The sequence below is a fragment of the Hemitrygon akajei genome, chromosome 8 (genome assembly GCF_048418815.1).
Source record: "Hemitrygon akajei chromosome 8, sHemAka1.3, whole genome shotgun sequence".
NCBI lineage: Eukaryota > Metazoa > Chordata > Chondrichthyes > Myliobatiformes > Dasyatidae > Hemitrygon > Hemitrygon akajei.
The window spans coordinates 7,332,455-7,350,434 of NC_133131.1; the positions used below are offsets into that span (position 1 = coordinate 7,332,455).

The window sequence follows — 17,980 nt, forward strand, 5'->3', positions numbered from 1 at the left end:
GGCACTATGTTAGCGTTACAATAACCACTATACTACCATGCCACCCCCTTTATTTTATTTTAGATTTTCAGATGGGGAAGGTGATGATGTATTCTTGGAAGCATTGATAAAAACTAAATTTCTCCAATGCAGAACAAGAGCCTGACAGAGCACGCCTTACACGTTTCACTTGACTCTCGTACATTTCAATTGTTGGGGAACTCAGGCCCTTTAAGATCTAGATATCTTTAAAGATAAGGAGGAATTTCTTTAGCCAGAGGGTAGGGAATCTGTGAAATTCTTTGCAACAGACAGCTGTGGAGGCCAATCATTGGGTGTATTTAAAGTGGAAGTGGATATGCTCTTGATTAGTAAGGGCACCAAGGTTACAGGGAGAAAATAAGAGAATGGAGTTGAGAGGGATAATAAATCAGCCATGTTGGAATGGTGGAATGGCAGTGTAGATTTGATGAGACAAGTGGCCTAATTCTGCTGCTATGTCATATCCTTTAGTTTTACAAATTCCTGATGGAAGTGAGGAATCCTTCGCTACAGTGGACACCATGCCAGGAGGCCATTATGACAGAGGGGCCTGGGTTAGGGTGAGGCCTTTGCAAGTTCTCCGCCCATTTCAAAGAGCTCACTATCTTAACTGTGGCAAAATGACTTTCAATTTAAAACAGGATTTTGGAATCAAGAAGTCAACTCCTGCTAATTACTAGTTGAAAAGGTGCTAACTAACCAATCCAGACAGTTTGTGGCACCTACAGCAAGTTCAATACTTGGGTTAATCTTATTGCCACAAGAAAGAAGGAAAACTAGTCATCTGAGTTCCTGATCTCAGTTGCTAATCAATAACCCCATTGAAGACCCCATTGCAGATATCAGATAAGAACAAATTCAAACTAAAATTTAAAGAACTCCCCTTTCAATCATTCTTCTGAAAGCAAAGAGATTGCATACGTTCAAAATCTAAAAGGAAAAGGCTGTAAATATTCAGCAAATCAGGCTCCATTTGTGGAAAGAGAAAAAGAGTTAATATTTCAGGTGAAATAACTTCCACTAAATTATGAGAAGTCAGAATGAAGTAAGTTTTCTGTTGGAGAGAAAGTGTGAAGGAGTGGAGATAAAAGGAAAGGTCAGCAATAGGGTGAAGGGCAAGGAGTTTAAATGTCAAAATTGGGGATGCTTTTAAGAGATGGCAAAGGCTAGAGAATGATAGCTAAATAGGAGAGAAATACTGCCTGAAATTATCAGAATCAGAGAATAAAATAGCCTGACATCAGTGGTGGGGAAGATGCTGGAGTCAATTATAAAAGATGAAATAACGGCACATTTGGATAGCAGTAACACGATCGGTCCAAGTCAGCATGGATTTACAAAAGGGAAATCATGCTTGACTAATTTTCTGGAATTTTCTGAGGATGTAACTATGAAAATGGTCAAGGGAGAACCAGTGGATGTAGTGTACCTGGACTTTCAGAAGGCCTTTGATAAGGTCCCACATAGGAGATTAGTGGGCAAAATTAAAGCACATCGTATTGGGGATAGGGTACTCACATGGATAGAAAATTGGTTGGCAGACAGGAAACAAAGAGTAGGGATTAACGGGTCCTTTTCAGAATGGCAGGCAGTGACTAGTGGGGTACCGCAAGGTTCGGTGCTGGGACCGCAGCTCTTTACAATATACATTAATGATTTAGATGAAGGGATTAAAAGTAACATTAGCAAATTTGCAGATGGCACAAAGCTGGGTAGCAGTGTGAAAAATGAGGAAGATGTTAGGAGAATGCAGGGTGACTTGGACAAGTTGGGTGAGTGGGCAGATGCAGTTTAATGTGGATAAATGTGAGGTTATCCACTTTGGTGGCAAGACCAGGAAGGCAGATTACTATCTGAATGGTGTCAAGTTAGAAAAAGGGGAAGTATAACAAGATCTAGGTGTCCTTGTTCATCAGTCACTTAAAGTAAGCATGCAGGTACAGCAGGCAGTGAAAAAAGCTAATGGCATGTTGGCCTTCATAACAAGGGGAGTTGAGTATAGGAGCAAAGAGGTCCTTCTGCAGTTGTACAGGGCCCTGGTGAGACCACACCTGGAGTATTGTGTTCAGTTTTGGTCTCCAAATTTGAGGAAGGACATTCTTGCTATTGAAGGAGTGCAACGTAGGTTCACAAGGTTAATTCCCGGGATGGCGGGACTGTCATATGTTGAAAGATTGGAGCGACTGGGCTTGTATACACTGGAATTTAGAAGAATGAGAGGGGATCTGATTGAAACATATAAGATTATTAAGGGATTGGACATGCTAGAGGCAGGAAATATGTTCCCGATGTTGGGGGAGTCCAGAATCAGAGGCCACAGTTTAAGAATAAGGGGTAGGCCATTTAGAACAGAATTGAGGAAAAACTTTTTCACCCAGAGAGCTGTGGATCTATGGAATGTTCTGCCTCAGAAGGCAGTGGAGGCCAATTCTCTGGATGCTTTCAAGAAAGAGTTAGATATAACTCTTAAAGATAGCGGAGTCAAGGGATATGGGGAGAAGGCAGGAACGGGGTGCTGATTGTGGATGATCAGCCATGATCACATTGAATGGCTTGAAGGGTCAAATGGCCTACTCCTGCACCTACTGTCTATTGTCTATTATCTAAAATCTGAAATGAACACATTGTATTCAACTATTTGTTTGCAAATCACAGTTCTGCTCACCCTCACCCTATCACAGAATCTGCTCTTCTGACCTCTCTGTCCCTTTTTCTCTCTGCAACTTGAAACTTAGATCATATGAACATAAGGTACAGAAGCAAAATTAGGTCATTTGGCCCATCTTTTCTGCTCTGCCATTCCAGGCATGACTATTTTTTATTATTTTCTCAGCTCCATTCTCCCACCTATTCTGTGTAACCCTGAAATCATTTACCAATCAAGAACCATTAATTAACCTGCTGGAAGAACTTAGAAGCTCAAGTAGCATATGTGGGAGAAAAGGAAATGTTCCCGGTTGAAACTCTGCTATGACCTGAAACTTCAGCAGTTTCTGCTTCCCACAGATTCTGCTTGACCCACTGAGTTCTTCCAGCAGGTTGTTCATTACTACAGATTCCAGCATTTACAGTTTTTTATGTCTCTAAGAACTCATTAAAATCTGTCTTAAATACACCCAGTGATTTGGCCAATATAGCTCTCTGTGGCAATAAATTCCACAGATTCACCACCTGTCTTATTTCTAATTTCTCTCTGGTTCTGATGAAAGTGCTGGGACCTGAAATGTAAACTCTTTGTCCAAAGATGCTGAGTTTTTCCAACATTTTCTCTTCTCACTTTTGCCAGGGTAAGAGGCTATTTTTAGCATTTGTTGCATCATTTCTCAACAAGAAGCAATATTTTTTGAGAAAGAAAGGAGAAAATTATTCAAAACATGGATCAAATTAAAGATCAACTTTATTCACCATGTATTAGGAATTTGCTGTGGTGTGTTGGAGTGGCACGCAACAAAAACATTCAATAATTATAAAGAATTACATAAACATAAAATTAGAAGTATGGATATGAACTAAAATGTTCATAAACATTGTGGCAAAAATGAGACAAGCTCTGTAATATTCTCAAGGATTCATTGTAATTTTTAAAAGAGTAAAAATAAATTTGCTCTTCTTACAATGACTGCTCCACAATATTATGGAACTGTATCAAAAGAATCTGACTCACCATCTTGCAATGTTTGGAAACAGAATTTTTTAGGTTGCAAGTTACAAACAATCAAGGTCACAGCTTCTTTAAAATTTCAGTGACACGTCTCGCTCGTTGGGATGAATGGCAAAAGAGACAATGCACTCACCCATCAAAAAGAGGGATTGCTGACCACCCAAGCTGTAACAGATCATTTGGTTCTGGCTCTCGTCCTGAGTGTGATGTGACCTGGCCTGGTTCCTGACCACTACGGTCAGGAGTGTACACAACATTGATGCTGAATATCTGGATGAGCAACACACTGTGGGTATCCCAGTTCGGATGTAACACCTGAAGAATGAAAGGTTTAGAAGATTTCAAACAGACAAAACGAGCCAGAAGACATATTGTCGGACTCAGAATGTGAATTGAACAAACGGGATATTGGACTAAAGAGTGGAATTGTGTTTTTTTTCTAGTATTTTAACTTTCTTATGCTAGCTTGTATTTTTATATAATCTCCTATACAGGTGTAATTGTTCAGTAAATCTTCCAGTAACTGTAGTGTAGCTGATACTGGTTTTTTTTTTGGAACTGTTGCACAGCTTGAACCTAGCTATTTTATACACTCTGTGGTCACTTTATTAGGAATCTTCTGTACCTAATGAAGTGGCCACTGATTGTATGTCCATAGTCTTCTGCTGCTGTAGCCATCCACTTCAACGTTCGACACGTTGTGCATTCAGAGATGCTCTTCTGCACTCCACTGTTGTAACACGTGGTTATTTGAGTTACTGTCACCTTCCTGTCAGCTTGAATCTCTCTGGCCATCTCCTCTGACCTCTCTCATTAACACGGCATTTCTCCCCACAGAACTGCCACTCACTGGATGTCTTTTTTTATTTTTCATACCATTCTTCGTAAGCTCTAGAGAATGTTGTGTGTAAAAATCCTAAGAGATCAACAATTTCTGAGATACTCAAACTACCCCATCTGGCACCAACAATTCTTCTATAGTCAGTCACTTAGATCACATTTTTTCCCCATTCTGATGTTTGGTCTGAACAACAACTGAACCGGTTGACCATGTCTGCTTGCTTTTATGCATTGAGTTGCTGCCACATGATTGGCTGATTAGATATTTGCATTAACAAACAGGTGTAAAGGCATACCTAATAAAGTGGCCACTGGGTGTGAGCTATGTGTTATCACTGGAACTTTCTTTGTCGCTAGTCTGAGTATGGGACAACCACAACTTCTTTTTCTTTGTCACTTTTCTTTGTTTGTTTTGTAACACTTAATAAACAGCTGTAATCACATAAGTTTTACATCTCTTTCCTGACATCTGAAGAGCCTCAGATCAATCAGGAAATTAATTAATATTCGGGATTGTTCAGCTGTCCAATTTAATGAGCAGAAAATCAAAAACTGGGCGTGCTGACTTCCACATGATTCTAATCTGTTGCTTTTGAAGAAGGTTTAATGCAAATTGAAGTCTTGAAATGCTTATTGCTGAATTGAACGACTTGCTGGTGATGCTGGGCATCACAGCAACTGGGTATGATACTTCTTTTTCAAGACTTTTTCAAAACAAAAGTGGCAGCCAATATTGTTCACATCAGCGAGATCAATGAGCGGTTAATCTAGTTTTGGCCATATTGTTGAGGTATGAATGTTATCTTGGACACTAGAAAAAACATCTCCTGCTCTGAATGGTGCCATGGGATTTCCTTTATGTAGCATCCAGAAGATGCATCACTTACAATGCAATATTCAATGACTCTTAGTTTGGAATACGTACTCAAATCCCATGGTGGACTTTATCCTACAACCTTTTGACTTTAGAATGCTACAAGTCAAGCTGACAGCAATTGGTGCAGCATCAATTTTTTTAAAAAAAGCCTAAACATCAATAAGAATGTGCCTTTGGACCATCAGCGACTCAATGACAGAAGAACATATTGTTTATCTGCACTCCAAAACAACTCACTACTCTGAAACTTTTTGCCAACATTTTGACTATCTAAAAAGACATTGTGTACATGTGAGAGATTTATAAAATTAAAAAAAATTATTCTATTCATATTTCCTGTTACTTACTTGAGATGCATCTATCCAGCGAGGTGATCTCTGAAGGCTGGAAAAGTCATGTTTACGGGTCAAGAATTTCTCATCTTTATCACTGAATTCTGCTACCTTAGGTAAATGCAATGCACCGTCTCCTTTGAGGATTCTGGCAAAAGCATTCACATAAAAGCCATCTCCTGTACAAGGCAAATATGTTCACAAAACACTGCATTGAATAATATTACAACTGATTTGTTAATTCACATCTTCTATAATACAAACCTTTCTGTCATTAACTATGATATTAATTAATGAGCATCTAAGAAGTTATGTTTGTTTTGAGCTTGGATAAAACTCAAGCATTTATTGGCCATTCCTAGTTTTCCTAAAATTGTCAGGAATTCACCATAATCACCTTTAATCACCTTTAATTAGTCTCCTCTAATCACCTTTCCAAATTCTGCATCCTCAAGACCCATCTCCTGTTTCTTAAACCCTTTCCTTCCAAACTGTTGACCATCCAAATGCCCTTTCTGGCCTCCATGTTAGCTGATATTAATAGTTCCATTCCTCAGGAACCGTCGTCCCCTCCCTCAAATAAGCCATCATCTCTCACCTCAAATGTCTCTGAACTTACACATCAGGGTCACATCTACATACCTATTTATCACATGTACGTAGAAACATAGACTGAAATGGATCATTGTGTTCACAACCAACACAGCAAAGGATGTGCTGGGGCAGCTTGCAAGTGTTGGCACACATTCTGGTGCTAACATAGCATGCCCACAACGCTATGTTGTTAGAAAGAAGGAAATAGTTGTGATAAAAGGAATGCAGTGAAGTTCACCAGATTTATCCAGGGATAATGGTTTTATTGTATGAAGATGGATTAAGCTCACTGTACCAATACCCTCTTGAGTTTAAAGGAATGGAAGCTTATTTCAACATACTGTAACTTTACATGGTGGATTTGGAACAAATAATTCCATGGGCTGGAATATCTAGAACCAGAGGCCATGGTCTCAAAATGCAGGGTCGACAATTCAGGTTAAACTTGCTACCAAAATTTCTTCACACATTCATTCACAGTGATTCTTTGGAATTCTCTATTCCTCAAAAGAGCTGTTGAGATGCAATTATTGAATATATTCAAGATAGAGATGGATAGATCCTTAGACAGTAAAAGAATCAAGGAGAATGAGATAAGTGCAGAAAAGTGGAGCTGAGATAAATGGTTAGGTGTGATCCTATTAAATGGGAGAACTGTAATAAAAGGCTGAATAGCTTACTCCTGCTTCTGTTTCTTATGTCCTTATCTTATACAACATACCTTGAAATTTACAGGCTAATTTAAAGGAGTTATTTCAAAGTTAAATAAATGTTTCTGTTGTTTTTGTACATTGTGATTTGTATAATGCATTTTGCAATGCATATCTAAATAGACTGTGATTCTAGCTCTAAACCAACAATACACCAGTAAATCCTTTTATTCTTCAGCACTGCACCACAGAACAACGGTGTTTGGCTCCTCAAGTTATGCCAGAGAAGTGCCATTACCCCTCTTCCTAATTCCCCGTAGCCCTAAGGCTTATTCTCCCTCAAAAGCCCATTAACTCCCCTTGTCTTAACTATGGATAATTTATACTATCCAATTAACACAGCAGCATATTTTTGGGATGCGGAAGAAAACCAAAGCACTGAGGAATCTTGCATTATTACATGAAATTCCACACAGGTCCTCGCCAGGTTAGAATGCACAGCCTACACATGAATAAGATGGAGCTTTTGGGAGAGTGGTGGGGTGGGCTTCCTGGCTGCTGCAAGGCTGCAATGCTTTTCAGCCATGTGGGGATTCAGCTGGTGGCTGCTCTTCAAACATGTGTGAATTTTGCGTGTAGCCACATTAATGAACTGTTTGGCTCATGAACAGTTCACAGAAACAGGGCCCTACCATAACCCAGTGAAGACCTATAGAGACAGCACTGGAGGTCAGGACTGAATCTGGGTCACTGAAGATGTGTAACCACCACACCGCTCGTTGCTTATACTGTATCTAAATAGAAACATTAAAAGAAATGCTCACTTTCTGCCTGTTACATAGAAGAACAGTTGATTCCGGACAATTGGGCCATTGGTTAATTGGGCAGCCACTTATTTGGGACAACTCTGAAAGAACGAAAACGAATTGAGAAAGTAGCTGGGATTCCCTTCATTTATTTGGCACACTGTGTCACTTAACTGGGGTAGGAGACAGCTGCCAAAGTTTTTAACCAGCATCAGTAATGTACACTTGCGTGGACATTAAACACTACACTGTGCTTAGAGCGAATAGTTTTTTAAATACTGTCAGTTGCATGTGTTATGTTAAAAAAACAGTGATTTTTATCTCTGATAGTTGGCAAGAAATGAACAGTAAGACAATTTGTAATTTTTTTGATTTCTGTGGTTTCAAGCATTCAGGCTTGGAGATGCCAGAAACTGCCAGGAGTGAAAATGAAATGATTTCACTACTTCAGCAAATTAGGTATTGCGAAAAACCAGAAGGTATCAAATCAACAATCATCTTGAATGTTACAATGAAAATGATTATTTGGTGGATTCATTGTTGAAAGTATATGAAAGCAGTCCATTATCTGCACTAGGTGTCTGTAGATTTTGTTCATTTACAGTCAATCAAAACATGACAGCATACACTGAATAAATTCCTCCATCGATAACTAGTAGGAATGACAGATTTTTAGTACTGTAGTAGTTTTATTAGTGTTCTAATTTGTTCTGTATTTAATTTAAATACATAATTTGTTACTCAGTTAAACTGTAGTTTGTCTTTTTTATACATTTTAACTATTTCTATGAAACTTCTGCAAATCGGGGCAGTCGCTTAATTGGGTAAAAAAAAACGTACTGGTCCGATGTGTCCCAATTAATTGAAATCCACTGTTTTATCAATATTTTGTCAATAGCTGGAAACTGCCTGGGAAATAGGCTGCTAGTGAAGACCATTATGTTTGGAATTCCAGTTTGCATCTCCAACACTGATGGTCAAACCTTTAGGTCTCCAGACAACAAGTTTTAGAATTTCTTCCCTAAACCTCTCTTTCTTATATTTCCCTTCCCCTCCCCTCCTCAGCTCAGCTCTCCTCTCCCTAACTTTCAGATATACCTTAAATTTCTTTAAGGGATTAGTGAATATTAAGGAAAATCTGTCACTTTTGCCTAACAGACCTTAAAAAGATTGAGGTCAGATACTGCTTTAAAACACCTTGTGTTGTTTTACTGGTTTTTATGCACTGTATAAATTCAATTGCTACTGAATAGGATAGACTAAGACATCATTCCTACAGAAGCACCAGAAGTAACTAGAGAACTGGGGTTGTTGCAGATTGCGTTACATCTACCAATAACAATCAATAGCCAATCTGTGATAATAATATTTTTTGCTTCTTACTCAATGTGAAATCCATCATTTAATACAATTTGCACCTTACATTTGTTAGCACACCTTCCCTTACACTTCACAGAGTCTAAGCAAATTCTGAGCTCTGACTTTTTGTTTAGAAAATAGCTCATGTAAATTTGAGAGCAATCCCACACTCCCAGTTCAAGATCAAATTCAAGTTCAGTTTATTGTCATTCAACTTTTTACAGTACATGTATACTGCTAGACGAAATAATGTTTCTCTGGACCAAGGTGCACAACACAGTACATACAACTCACATGCATAACGCATAAAGTACGAATACCACAAATAAATGATCTAGTAATAAGGTGCATATACAATAAATGCTAAAAAGTTAATAGTATAATGCTACTGGCACTTCATATATGATGAGACCGTATGATGAGATTTAGTAGTCCTACAGCCTATTGGAAGAAGCTGTTTCCTATCGTAACAGTTCTTGTCCAAATGCTACGGTGGCCTGCCATTTCAACTCCCTTTCCACTCCCATACTGACCTTGGCCTTCACCAGGATGGGTCCTAACACAAACTAAAAGAACAATGCCACATATTCAATCTGGGAGATCTACACCTCAATGGTATGACCATTAAATTTTTCAATTTCAGGTTTTGAGTATGTTCTGTTTCCCTCTCTCTCTCTTTCTGATTCACCTTCAATCCTCCCATTTTTATTCCCTTTCGTATACAGACATGCAACACCCATTTTCACTGGAGGTCCATGAACAAAATCCACATCAGGGGATCAGAGGTGGAGAGGGTCAGCAACTTTAAATTCCTCAGCACTATCATTTCAGAGGAATGTCCTGGACCCAGTATGTAAGTGTCGTTACAAATAAAGTACGCAGCGCCTCTACTTTTTTAGAAGTTTGCGAAGATTCAGCATGTCATCTAAATCTGCCCCTGCCTCTCGACTCCATGTCACCCCCTTGTGCCACGTCACCCCCTTGTGCCACCTGCCCCCATCTGCCATCATCCATCACATTACCTATCACTACCAGCCCCCATTTTACCTCTCCCTCTCACCTCTTTACAGAGGCTAGCTTTCTCTCCTCCCCCTCAATGCTGATGGAGGATCTTGATCCGAACCCTCCCCTTCCCCTGCTCTGGTGAATGCTCCTTGACTTGCTAAGACCTCCAGCAAGATTCCAGTATCTGGAGTCCCTTGTTTCCCCTCTGACTTTGAGGTTTATTCCTTCACCTACTGCTTTCAACAATTAAATATACGTTCAGAGATCAGCACGAGATTGTGGGTTAAAGGGCCTGTACTGTGTTGTAATGTTATACATTCCATATTCTATGTAAATGTTCAACCTTGTAAGACATTCATGTTGTGATTCTGAAGTACAGAATGATTTACTAACGTTTCAATCCATGAACTTGGGAAATTCGGACGCGTAATCCAGCTCGTTGCCGATACCGAACCATACGGGTTATACTAAGGTGCTCTGGTGGCTGCTGAGAAGGAAGGTGCTTCCTCCCATCTAGTCTTTCCTCATACCAGGCTTTCCACTGTTCTGAGGACAAAAACCAACATTATGTACATATATATTTGTACTAATTGTGTAGGGCTTATACAAAAGATATTCAGATCAAACCTCCAATATGCCTGCCTCACCATGGTAAGGATTTGGCAAGATATGCTGCTAGAGTAAAGTGCAATGGAACGCAACTATGCTGGTAGCCATAAATTGTCTGGGCTCCAGAGTGTTCAACAGATGCACAGGAGAACAGGGCCTGAAGCCTTGAAGACTCCTCAAGCTATGGTGCTGCCTGTTTACGGGTACCAGGAGAGAGACATCAGAGCCGGTGTGCTCCAGCAGGTGTGGTGCGGCTGGTGTATATGTTGCCCTCCCCCCAGTGTTTGCTCGGTAGAAGTCAAGCTCCTTTGTGGTCAACTACAAATTTCTGCAATGATGGCTTGGGTCTGGACTTTTTTTATTGTGTGGCTGTATCTTACTGATACCTTTATGTGCTTGCTATCTTGTTCATGCTATGTGTGCTTTGTGCTGTGTGACTGTTGGTACTGTGTTTGCACCTTAACCCTGGAGTAACGCTGTCTCGTTTGGCTGTATTCATGTATGGTCGAATGACAATTAAATTTGAATTGAATTAAAATACTACAAACTCATTGGAAGTAATTATGCAGTATATGAATAAAAGACTTATTTATATTGATAAATATTCCATTATTAATAGTCCATATTTATTCAGTAACCAAAATAAATTTATATCTTCATTCTTCTCGACAATTCCTCATTCACCTGTAACACCGAACTTCTGCATATTGCAGCATTGCATCCCTACACGTTGGCCTCCTATATGTCCCAGCACTAAGGAAATATAGCCCGAATCCTTCATTTGGCTTCCTCTATGTCATTTCTCTATGGAATTTAATGCTAACCTTCATATCTCTCAACAATTATACAAACAACAAATTTCACAACATATGCCAGTGAGATTATACCTGATTCTGAAAGCCTCTCAAAACTATTTTTGATATGGTCAGCACTCCAAAACCTCAAATGTTGTTAAGTGCTAATACAGATCTTTCCTTTATGTTAATTAGCCAGGAATATTTAGTTTGTCCACTAGCATGAAATAAATGCAAGTTGTTATTTCACCTTGTGGTAAAACAAATTTTGTGACCACATCTTTACAATACCAAAGCTACAGCTGCACTGATACTTTGATATAATTGAATCACACACAAGTTAAATAAATGTAGCTGAAAATAATTGTCATGTGGCTCTCTGGTGATTGTTCTGTAAGTTCTTTAAATCATTGACAGGCTCAATTCAAAGGTCAGGTCCAGTGTAGGAGCTCAAAATTCTTACTGAAACTTATTGTACTTCCCTGAACTGAGTTCTGTCATGAGTTTAAAATATATATCTTTGAGGACTGAGCTAATATAAAATCCTTACATGCCTGGGTTCTGGTTCAAAGTTGACCCAAGGTGATGAATAATAAATCTCCTTAACCTGCTATTTGCAATTTATGACATAGTTCAATAGTCTCAAGTCAAGTGTTAGTATAAATTATTTGGAGACGTAACCCCATCATTAAAACAATTGAAAAAAATGAATTAACATTCTGAGTAGAGCTACGTAATAAAAATCTATTGCCCTAGAAGGAAAATTGATATCCACATTTACTAGAAATAGCAAATAAGGGTTGGGGGATGGGGTGGCATGTGGACCAAGTGGGATATATTTTAAGCAACAATTTGCTTTGATCTGTACACAGTGCCTATCCAAAGTAGTGGATGCAAATTCAGCAATCATTTCCAAAATGGAATGGAATTTATATTTGTAAAAGTAAAATTAGTTCACAAATGAAGAGGAAAAAAGATCAAAGTGCAACTAATTTGGCAGAGGCAACTGATGCAGCCATGATGACCTGAATGACCTCCTGAGTTGTAGTAGGATTGTGTGAAAGCAGCTGGTTGATGATAATTATTATGTTCTTCAACTCTGCTCACCCTGAATCACCAAGTACAAATGAGTGAAGGCATTCAGATCATCCAGGTAGTTTTTCCAAAGGAACCTAAGGCATTTGTCTTCAAACAAAGCACCTCATTGCTTCTTAAATAACTTCAGAGTTTATGTGTCTACTATTTTGTCTGGTATCTTATTTCATGCATTTGTGTGGACGAAAGCATTCTGGACTTTCATTTTAGTACTTCCCATCTAACTCACTCAAATCATACAGTCATGGATTAACTGGACAGAGTGGACTTTGCTCTTCCAGTTAGCAATCTCATTTCATTTGTGTTCTCAAGCCTAACTTCCTCCAAACTCGATCTTCTAACAATTGATGAGGATTAGAATGCAAAACAAAGGTATAAATTGCGGGGATTGCAAGAAAATGTAAACAATTATTTCTAAACATTGTGCAATCATTTGCTGGACCCAGACAAAAGAAGGTGAAATTTTCAATTTTCTATTCATGCATTTTTGCTGAATTATTCTGATGTGGAATTTTACCCTCAAGCATTTCACTCAACAGGCTTTTACAATGAACTATGCTAAAAGTAGGGAGGGGTGCAGGACATTCAGACCATCAAGTCAGTGGTGACTGCTTGTTTCCAATCTAGTTAGTCTTGTTCCTCTATTCTTCTCTCTGTACTTGTGTATGGCCTTGCATTTCCTCACGATGTTCCAATGCACCTCACAACTCATCGTGGGATATCTGACCTATTGAGGACCTCCTGCTGTTTCCCCATCCCTGTTTATTACCCTGACATACCAATCTTAATCTTGCTGTGTAACCAACCCCGTGCAACCTGAGTTTTCCTATGCTTATTTATGTGCTCTTGTTGGCTGCAGCCCAAACTTCAGCCCCTCAATTTTTATTTCTCTTTGGGATGTTTTACTCTGTTAAAAGACATAACAAATCAAAGCTATTGTTGTGATTGTTGTGATATTATTGCTTATTATTAATTGTTTAATAAAAGCAACTAGGGATATTGTGAGCTGTTTTGGACCCCTTGTCTAAAAATGGTTATGCTGGCATTGGAGAGGGTCTAGAGGAGGTTCACAAAACTTATCCCAGGAAAGAAAGTGTTAACGTATGAGGAACATTTGATGGCTCTTGGCCTGTACTTGCTGGAGTTTAGAAGAATGAGGGAGTTCTCATTGGAACCTATTGAGTATTGAAAGACCTAGATCAGGGATTCCCAACCTGGGGTCCACAGACCCTTCGGTTAACTGTAAGGGTTAAAGGTTGGGAACCCCTGGCTTAGATGGAGCGGATGTAGGTTCTTGATTTGTCGTGGCTATCCCCTGAGGTTGAGGATGATGGTCTTCATTCCGTTGATCCATTTATGGGCTCTCAAGTGGCTTACAAGTCCAATCATTGCTTTGAAAGTTCTTCTGCACTCAGGACAGGTAGTTCCAGATGGCAGAGCGAGCTTTGGTTGTTGCTGCTTCACTTTCCATTTTCTTCTCTTTTCTTCTAATTCTGCACATCTGTTAGCTTCGAAAGTTGCTGTTCCTTCTCGGATGATGGTTTGCCAGAGTTTCCTGTCCTTGGCATTGGTTTCCCAATTGTTGGTGTCGATGTTACATTTCTTCATGTTGGCCTTTAAGACATCTTTGAATCTCTTCTGTTGTCCGCCTCTTTTATGCTTGCCTTCTTTAAACTGCAGGTAGAAGATTTGTTTCAGCAGACGTTCATCTTTCATCCGAACAACATGACCGCTTCATCTTAGTCGGTTCTTGATGACGTAAGCTTCAATGCTTGTTGTTTTTGCTTCATTTAGCACGCTGACGTTGGTTCTTCTATCTTCCCAGCCACTCACGGTCAAGTCCCTCTCAAAAGCAAAGATGGTTCAACCATCCTTAAGAGCAGTGCTGACATCAATTCTAGATGGAGGGAGCACTTTGAAGATCTTCTAAATCAAGCTGTCTCATTCGACAGGAATGTGATTAACAACATTCCAAAACAGCCCGTTGATGATAAGCAAAATACCAACACTTGAAGAAGTCAAGGAAGCCATCAAAACCTTGAAAAACAACAAGGCCGCTGGACTCGCTGGAATACCAGCTGAGGCCGAGGTTCTTGATTAGTAAGGTGTCAAAGGTTATAGGAAGAAGGCAGGAGGGTTGGAAGGGACAATAAATTAGCTATGATAGAATGGCAGAGAACACTCAATGGGCTAAATGGCCTAATTCTACTCCCATGTCTTATGGAACATGGTCTAAAAGCATGCAAGTCCACTAATTAATTGATGCATCAGTCTGCAGGTGTGCACCCTCTTTTCCATCTTGTTGAATCATGGAAGCATAACATGCAACAATGATGACATTTCCAAACAACAATTCTCCAAAAGGAAAATACTTGTCCTGCTGGCTTGCACTTCTGCATGGCTGGCATCTAGAACAGGAATATTACACTACAGCTCCTTAAGCCAGTCCACTAGAGGTCAGTGCACAGCATTGATTGTTTGAATACTTCTTGACAACTCCAATACTCTGCACCATTTTATGCAGTATGTAGAAAGTACATTTTCAAGTGAATTTACAAATATTAAAAGGTTTTTTTTGCAAATAGTGGAGAATTATTTACTGAGTTATCATGTTAGAATGTACAATCCTGTGAATGAGTGAGTGGGTAGGTAGGTAGGTGGATGGGAGGGAGGAAAGGGACTCGTTTTGCTGTTGTTGTGTTGTTGTTGTTGCTGCTTGTGTAGTTCTGTTGAACATTGTGGTCAGGTTATGCTGGCCCTGGAATGTGGGCAGGTTATGCTGGCAAGACTTGCGGGCTGCCCGCTGCATATCCTTAGGTTGTGTTGTTTATTCATGCAAACAACGCATGTCACTCTATGTTTTGATGTACATGTGATAAATAAATGAACCTGAATCTGAAGATTGGCTGGTCATGAATTGGCTAATGGAATCCTTCTGCCCTCTTAGTAAAGAGAAATGAAGTATAACATTTATCACATGGGTAATGTGACAAATGGATACAGTGATCATTTGATTAGGGTAACTACTGTATGTGTCCATGAAATTAAATCCAATTCAACATGTACTGAAACTGATCTTAAAATAAGCAACACACACAAAATGCTTGAGGAACTAAGCAGGTCTGGCAGCATCTGTGGGGGGGAATAAACAATCAATGTTTCAGGCCAAGACCTTTTATCAGGACTGGTGAAGGGTCTCAGCCTGAAATGTTGACAGCTTATCCCACTTCATTGATACTGCGTGTCCTGCTAAGTTCTAACAGCATTTTGAGTGTGTTGCTTAAGATATCCAGCATCTGCAGAATCTCTTGTGCTTAAAACAGAGACATTTTTGGTTGAAATTTCTCTGGATTCCTGAATAGGTATAATGCAACTCCCTGATACATAACTCATGATTACTCAACACTGGGAGTCTGGAACGTGAACACCCACAACTCTTGTGGCATTGCAGATGCAGCGAAATTTGTCTCCAGCTGGTGTGTACTTCCAGCAAGGGTTATGAGACAACAATCAGGCATCCAATACATAATGTAAGATATTTATATCCACAGCAGAATCACAATGACTGGCCTGGTTCAAATCAATTAATTTAATCACACACTGGAAATGAAAACAGAAATCTTTTAAATCACTTTATTTGGCTAGGAAAAGACAGTAGAGTTGAATATTATTTTCTAATTTAAAAGGGAACACCTGGCCAAAGTCAAAAGTCCAGGTTACTGTCATATGTGCAGATGCAATTAAAAACTTCATATAAGCAGCCAAAGCATGCCAGGTTAGGCAGATGTTCTCCCATCTTGGTAGGAAGGAAAGTGCGGCACAGGAAGAAACTATTCAAAACTTTCCCTTCAGAGATTAAAATTATGGAATTCTGAAAGAGCTTGGCAGGTTCTTTCCTTGGCTGGAGATGCGAGAACTATGGGCCACAATCTCTGAATGACTGGCTGAGTTCTGGGCTAATTTCTTCAAAGAAGGCAGGGTGAATCTTCGAAATTCTCTATTCCATCTGGCTGTGGATGTTCAGTCATTGAGTACGTTCAAGACTGAGATCAACGTACATTGGAATTACAAAGTAAGGAATGGAAGTAGAGATTGGTAGACAAGTGGAGTTAAATGCCACAAAGGGCTTAAGGGGCCTGTGATATTTTACGTTTTTAAGAAAATTGTATGGAAATTTGTGAAGGTGCAGGACTGTAAATGCAAGGGTTAATTTAGACTGTAAAATGATCGGCTCCTGTATTCTTAGATATCTGGGATCATTGTGGGGTAGGTGAGACTCATACAAGAATAAATACGAGGAAATCTGCAGATGCTGGAAATTCAAACAACACACACAAAATACTGGTGGAACACAGCAGGCCAGGCAACATCTATAAGGAGAAGCACTGTCGATGTTTCGGGCCGAGACCCTTCGTCAGGACTAACTGAAAGGAAAGATAGTAAGAGATTTGAAAGTAGTGGGGGGAGGGGGAAATGCGAAATGATAGGAGAAGACTGGAGGGGGTGGGATGAAGCTAAGAGCTGGAAAGGTGGTTGGCGAAAGTGATACAGAGCTGGAGAAGGGAAAGGATCATGGGACAGGAGGCCTCGGGAGAAAGAAAGGGGGGGGAGCACCAGAGGGAGATGGAGAACAGGCAAAGAGTGATGGGCAGAGAGAGAGAAAAAAAACCAAACGAACAACTAAATATGTCAGGGATGGGGTAAAAAGGGGAGGAGGGGCATTAACAGAAGTTAGAGAAGTCAATGTTCATGCCATCAGGTTGGAGGCTACCCAGCCGGTATATAAGGTGTTGTTCCTCCAACCTGAGTTTGGATTCATTTTGACAGTAGAGGAGACCATGGATAGACATATCGGAATGGGAATGGGACGTGGAATTAAAATGTGTGGCCACTGGGAGATCCTGCTTTCTCTGGCGGACTGAGCGTAGGTGTTCAGCGATACTGTCTCTGTGGTGAACTACATATACCTGTCTGGACACGGCCCCTGCTGACTGCTCCTGTGGCTGCTCCTGTGGCTCCTCCCACAGACCCCTGTATAAAGGTGATTGAGGCCTGAACCCGGCCTCTCTGTCTCCAGGATGTAGTATGGTGGTCAACCACTGCTTGTTCCTTCTTCCAGTCAATAAAAGCCGATATCTCGCCTTTACGTCTCAGAGAGAGTTATTGATGGTGCATCAGTCTCCCAGTCTGCGTCGAATATATGAAAGGCCACACCGGGAGCACCGGACGCAGTATACCACACCAGCCGACTCACAGGTGAAGTGTCGCCTCACCTGGAAGGACTGTTTGGGGCCCTGAATGGTGGTGAGGGAGGAAGTGTATCACTTTCGCCAATCA

At 40.0% G+C, this 17,980-nt stretch overlaps 1 protein-coding gene across 1 annotated transcript in view; it reads right to left on the reverse strand.

Moving 5' to 3' along the window:
* LOC140731514 (uncharacterized) overlaps window positions 1-17,980 on the reverse strand; it is a 110,703-nt gene that overhangs the window by 22,117 nt on the left and 70,606 nt on the right. The window contains exons 20-22 of the mRNA XM_073052984.1: window positions 10,539-10,691; window positions 5,747-5,910; window positions 3,816-3,997 (exon numbers count right to left, since the gene is read on the reverse strand). Coding sequence (XP_072909085.1) covers window positions 3,816-3,997; window positions 5,747-5,910; window positions 10,539-10,691 — 499 coding nt within the window. The remainder of the gene's footprint in view (window positions 1-3,815; window positions 3,998-5,746; window positions 5,911-10,538; window positions 10,692-17,980) is intronic.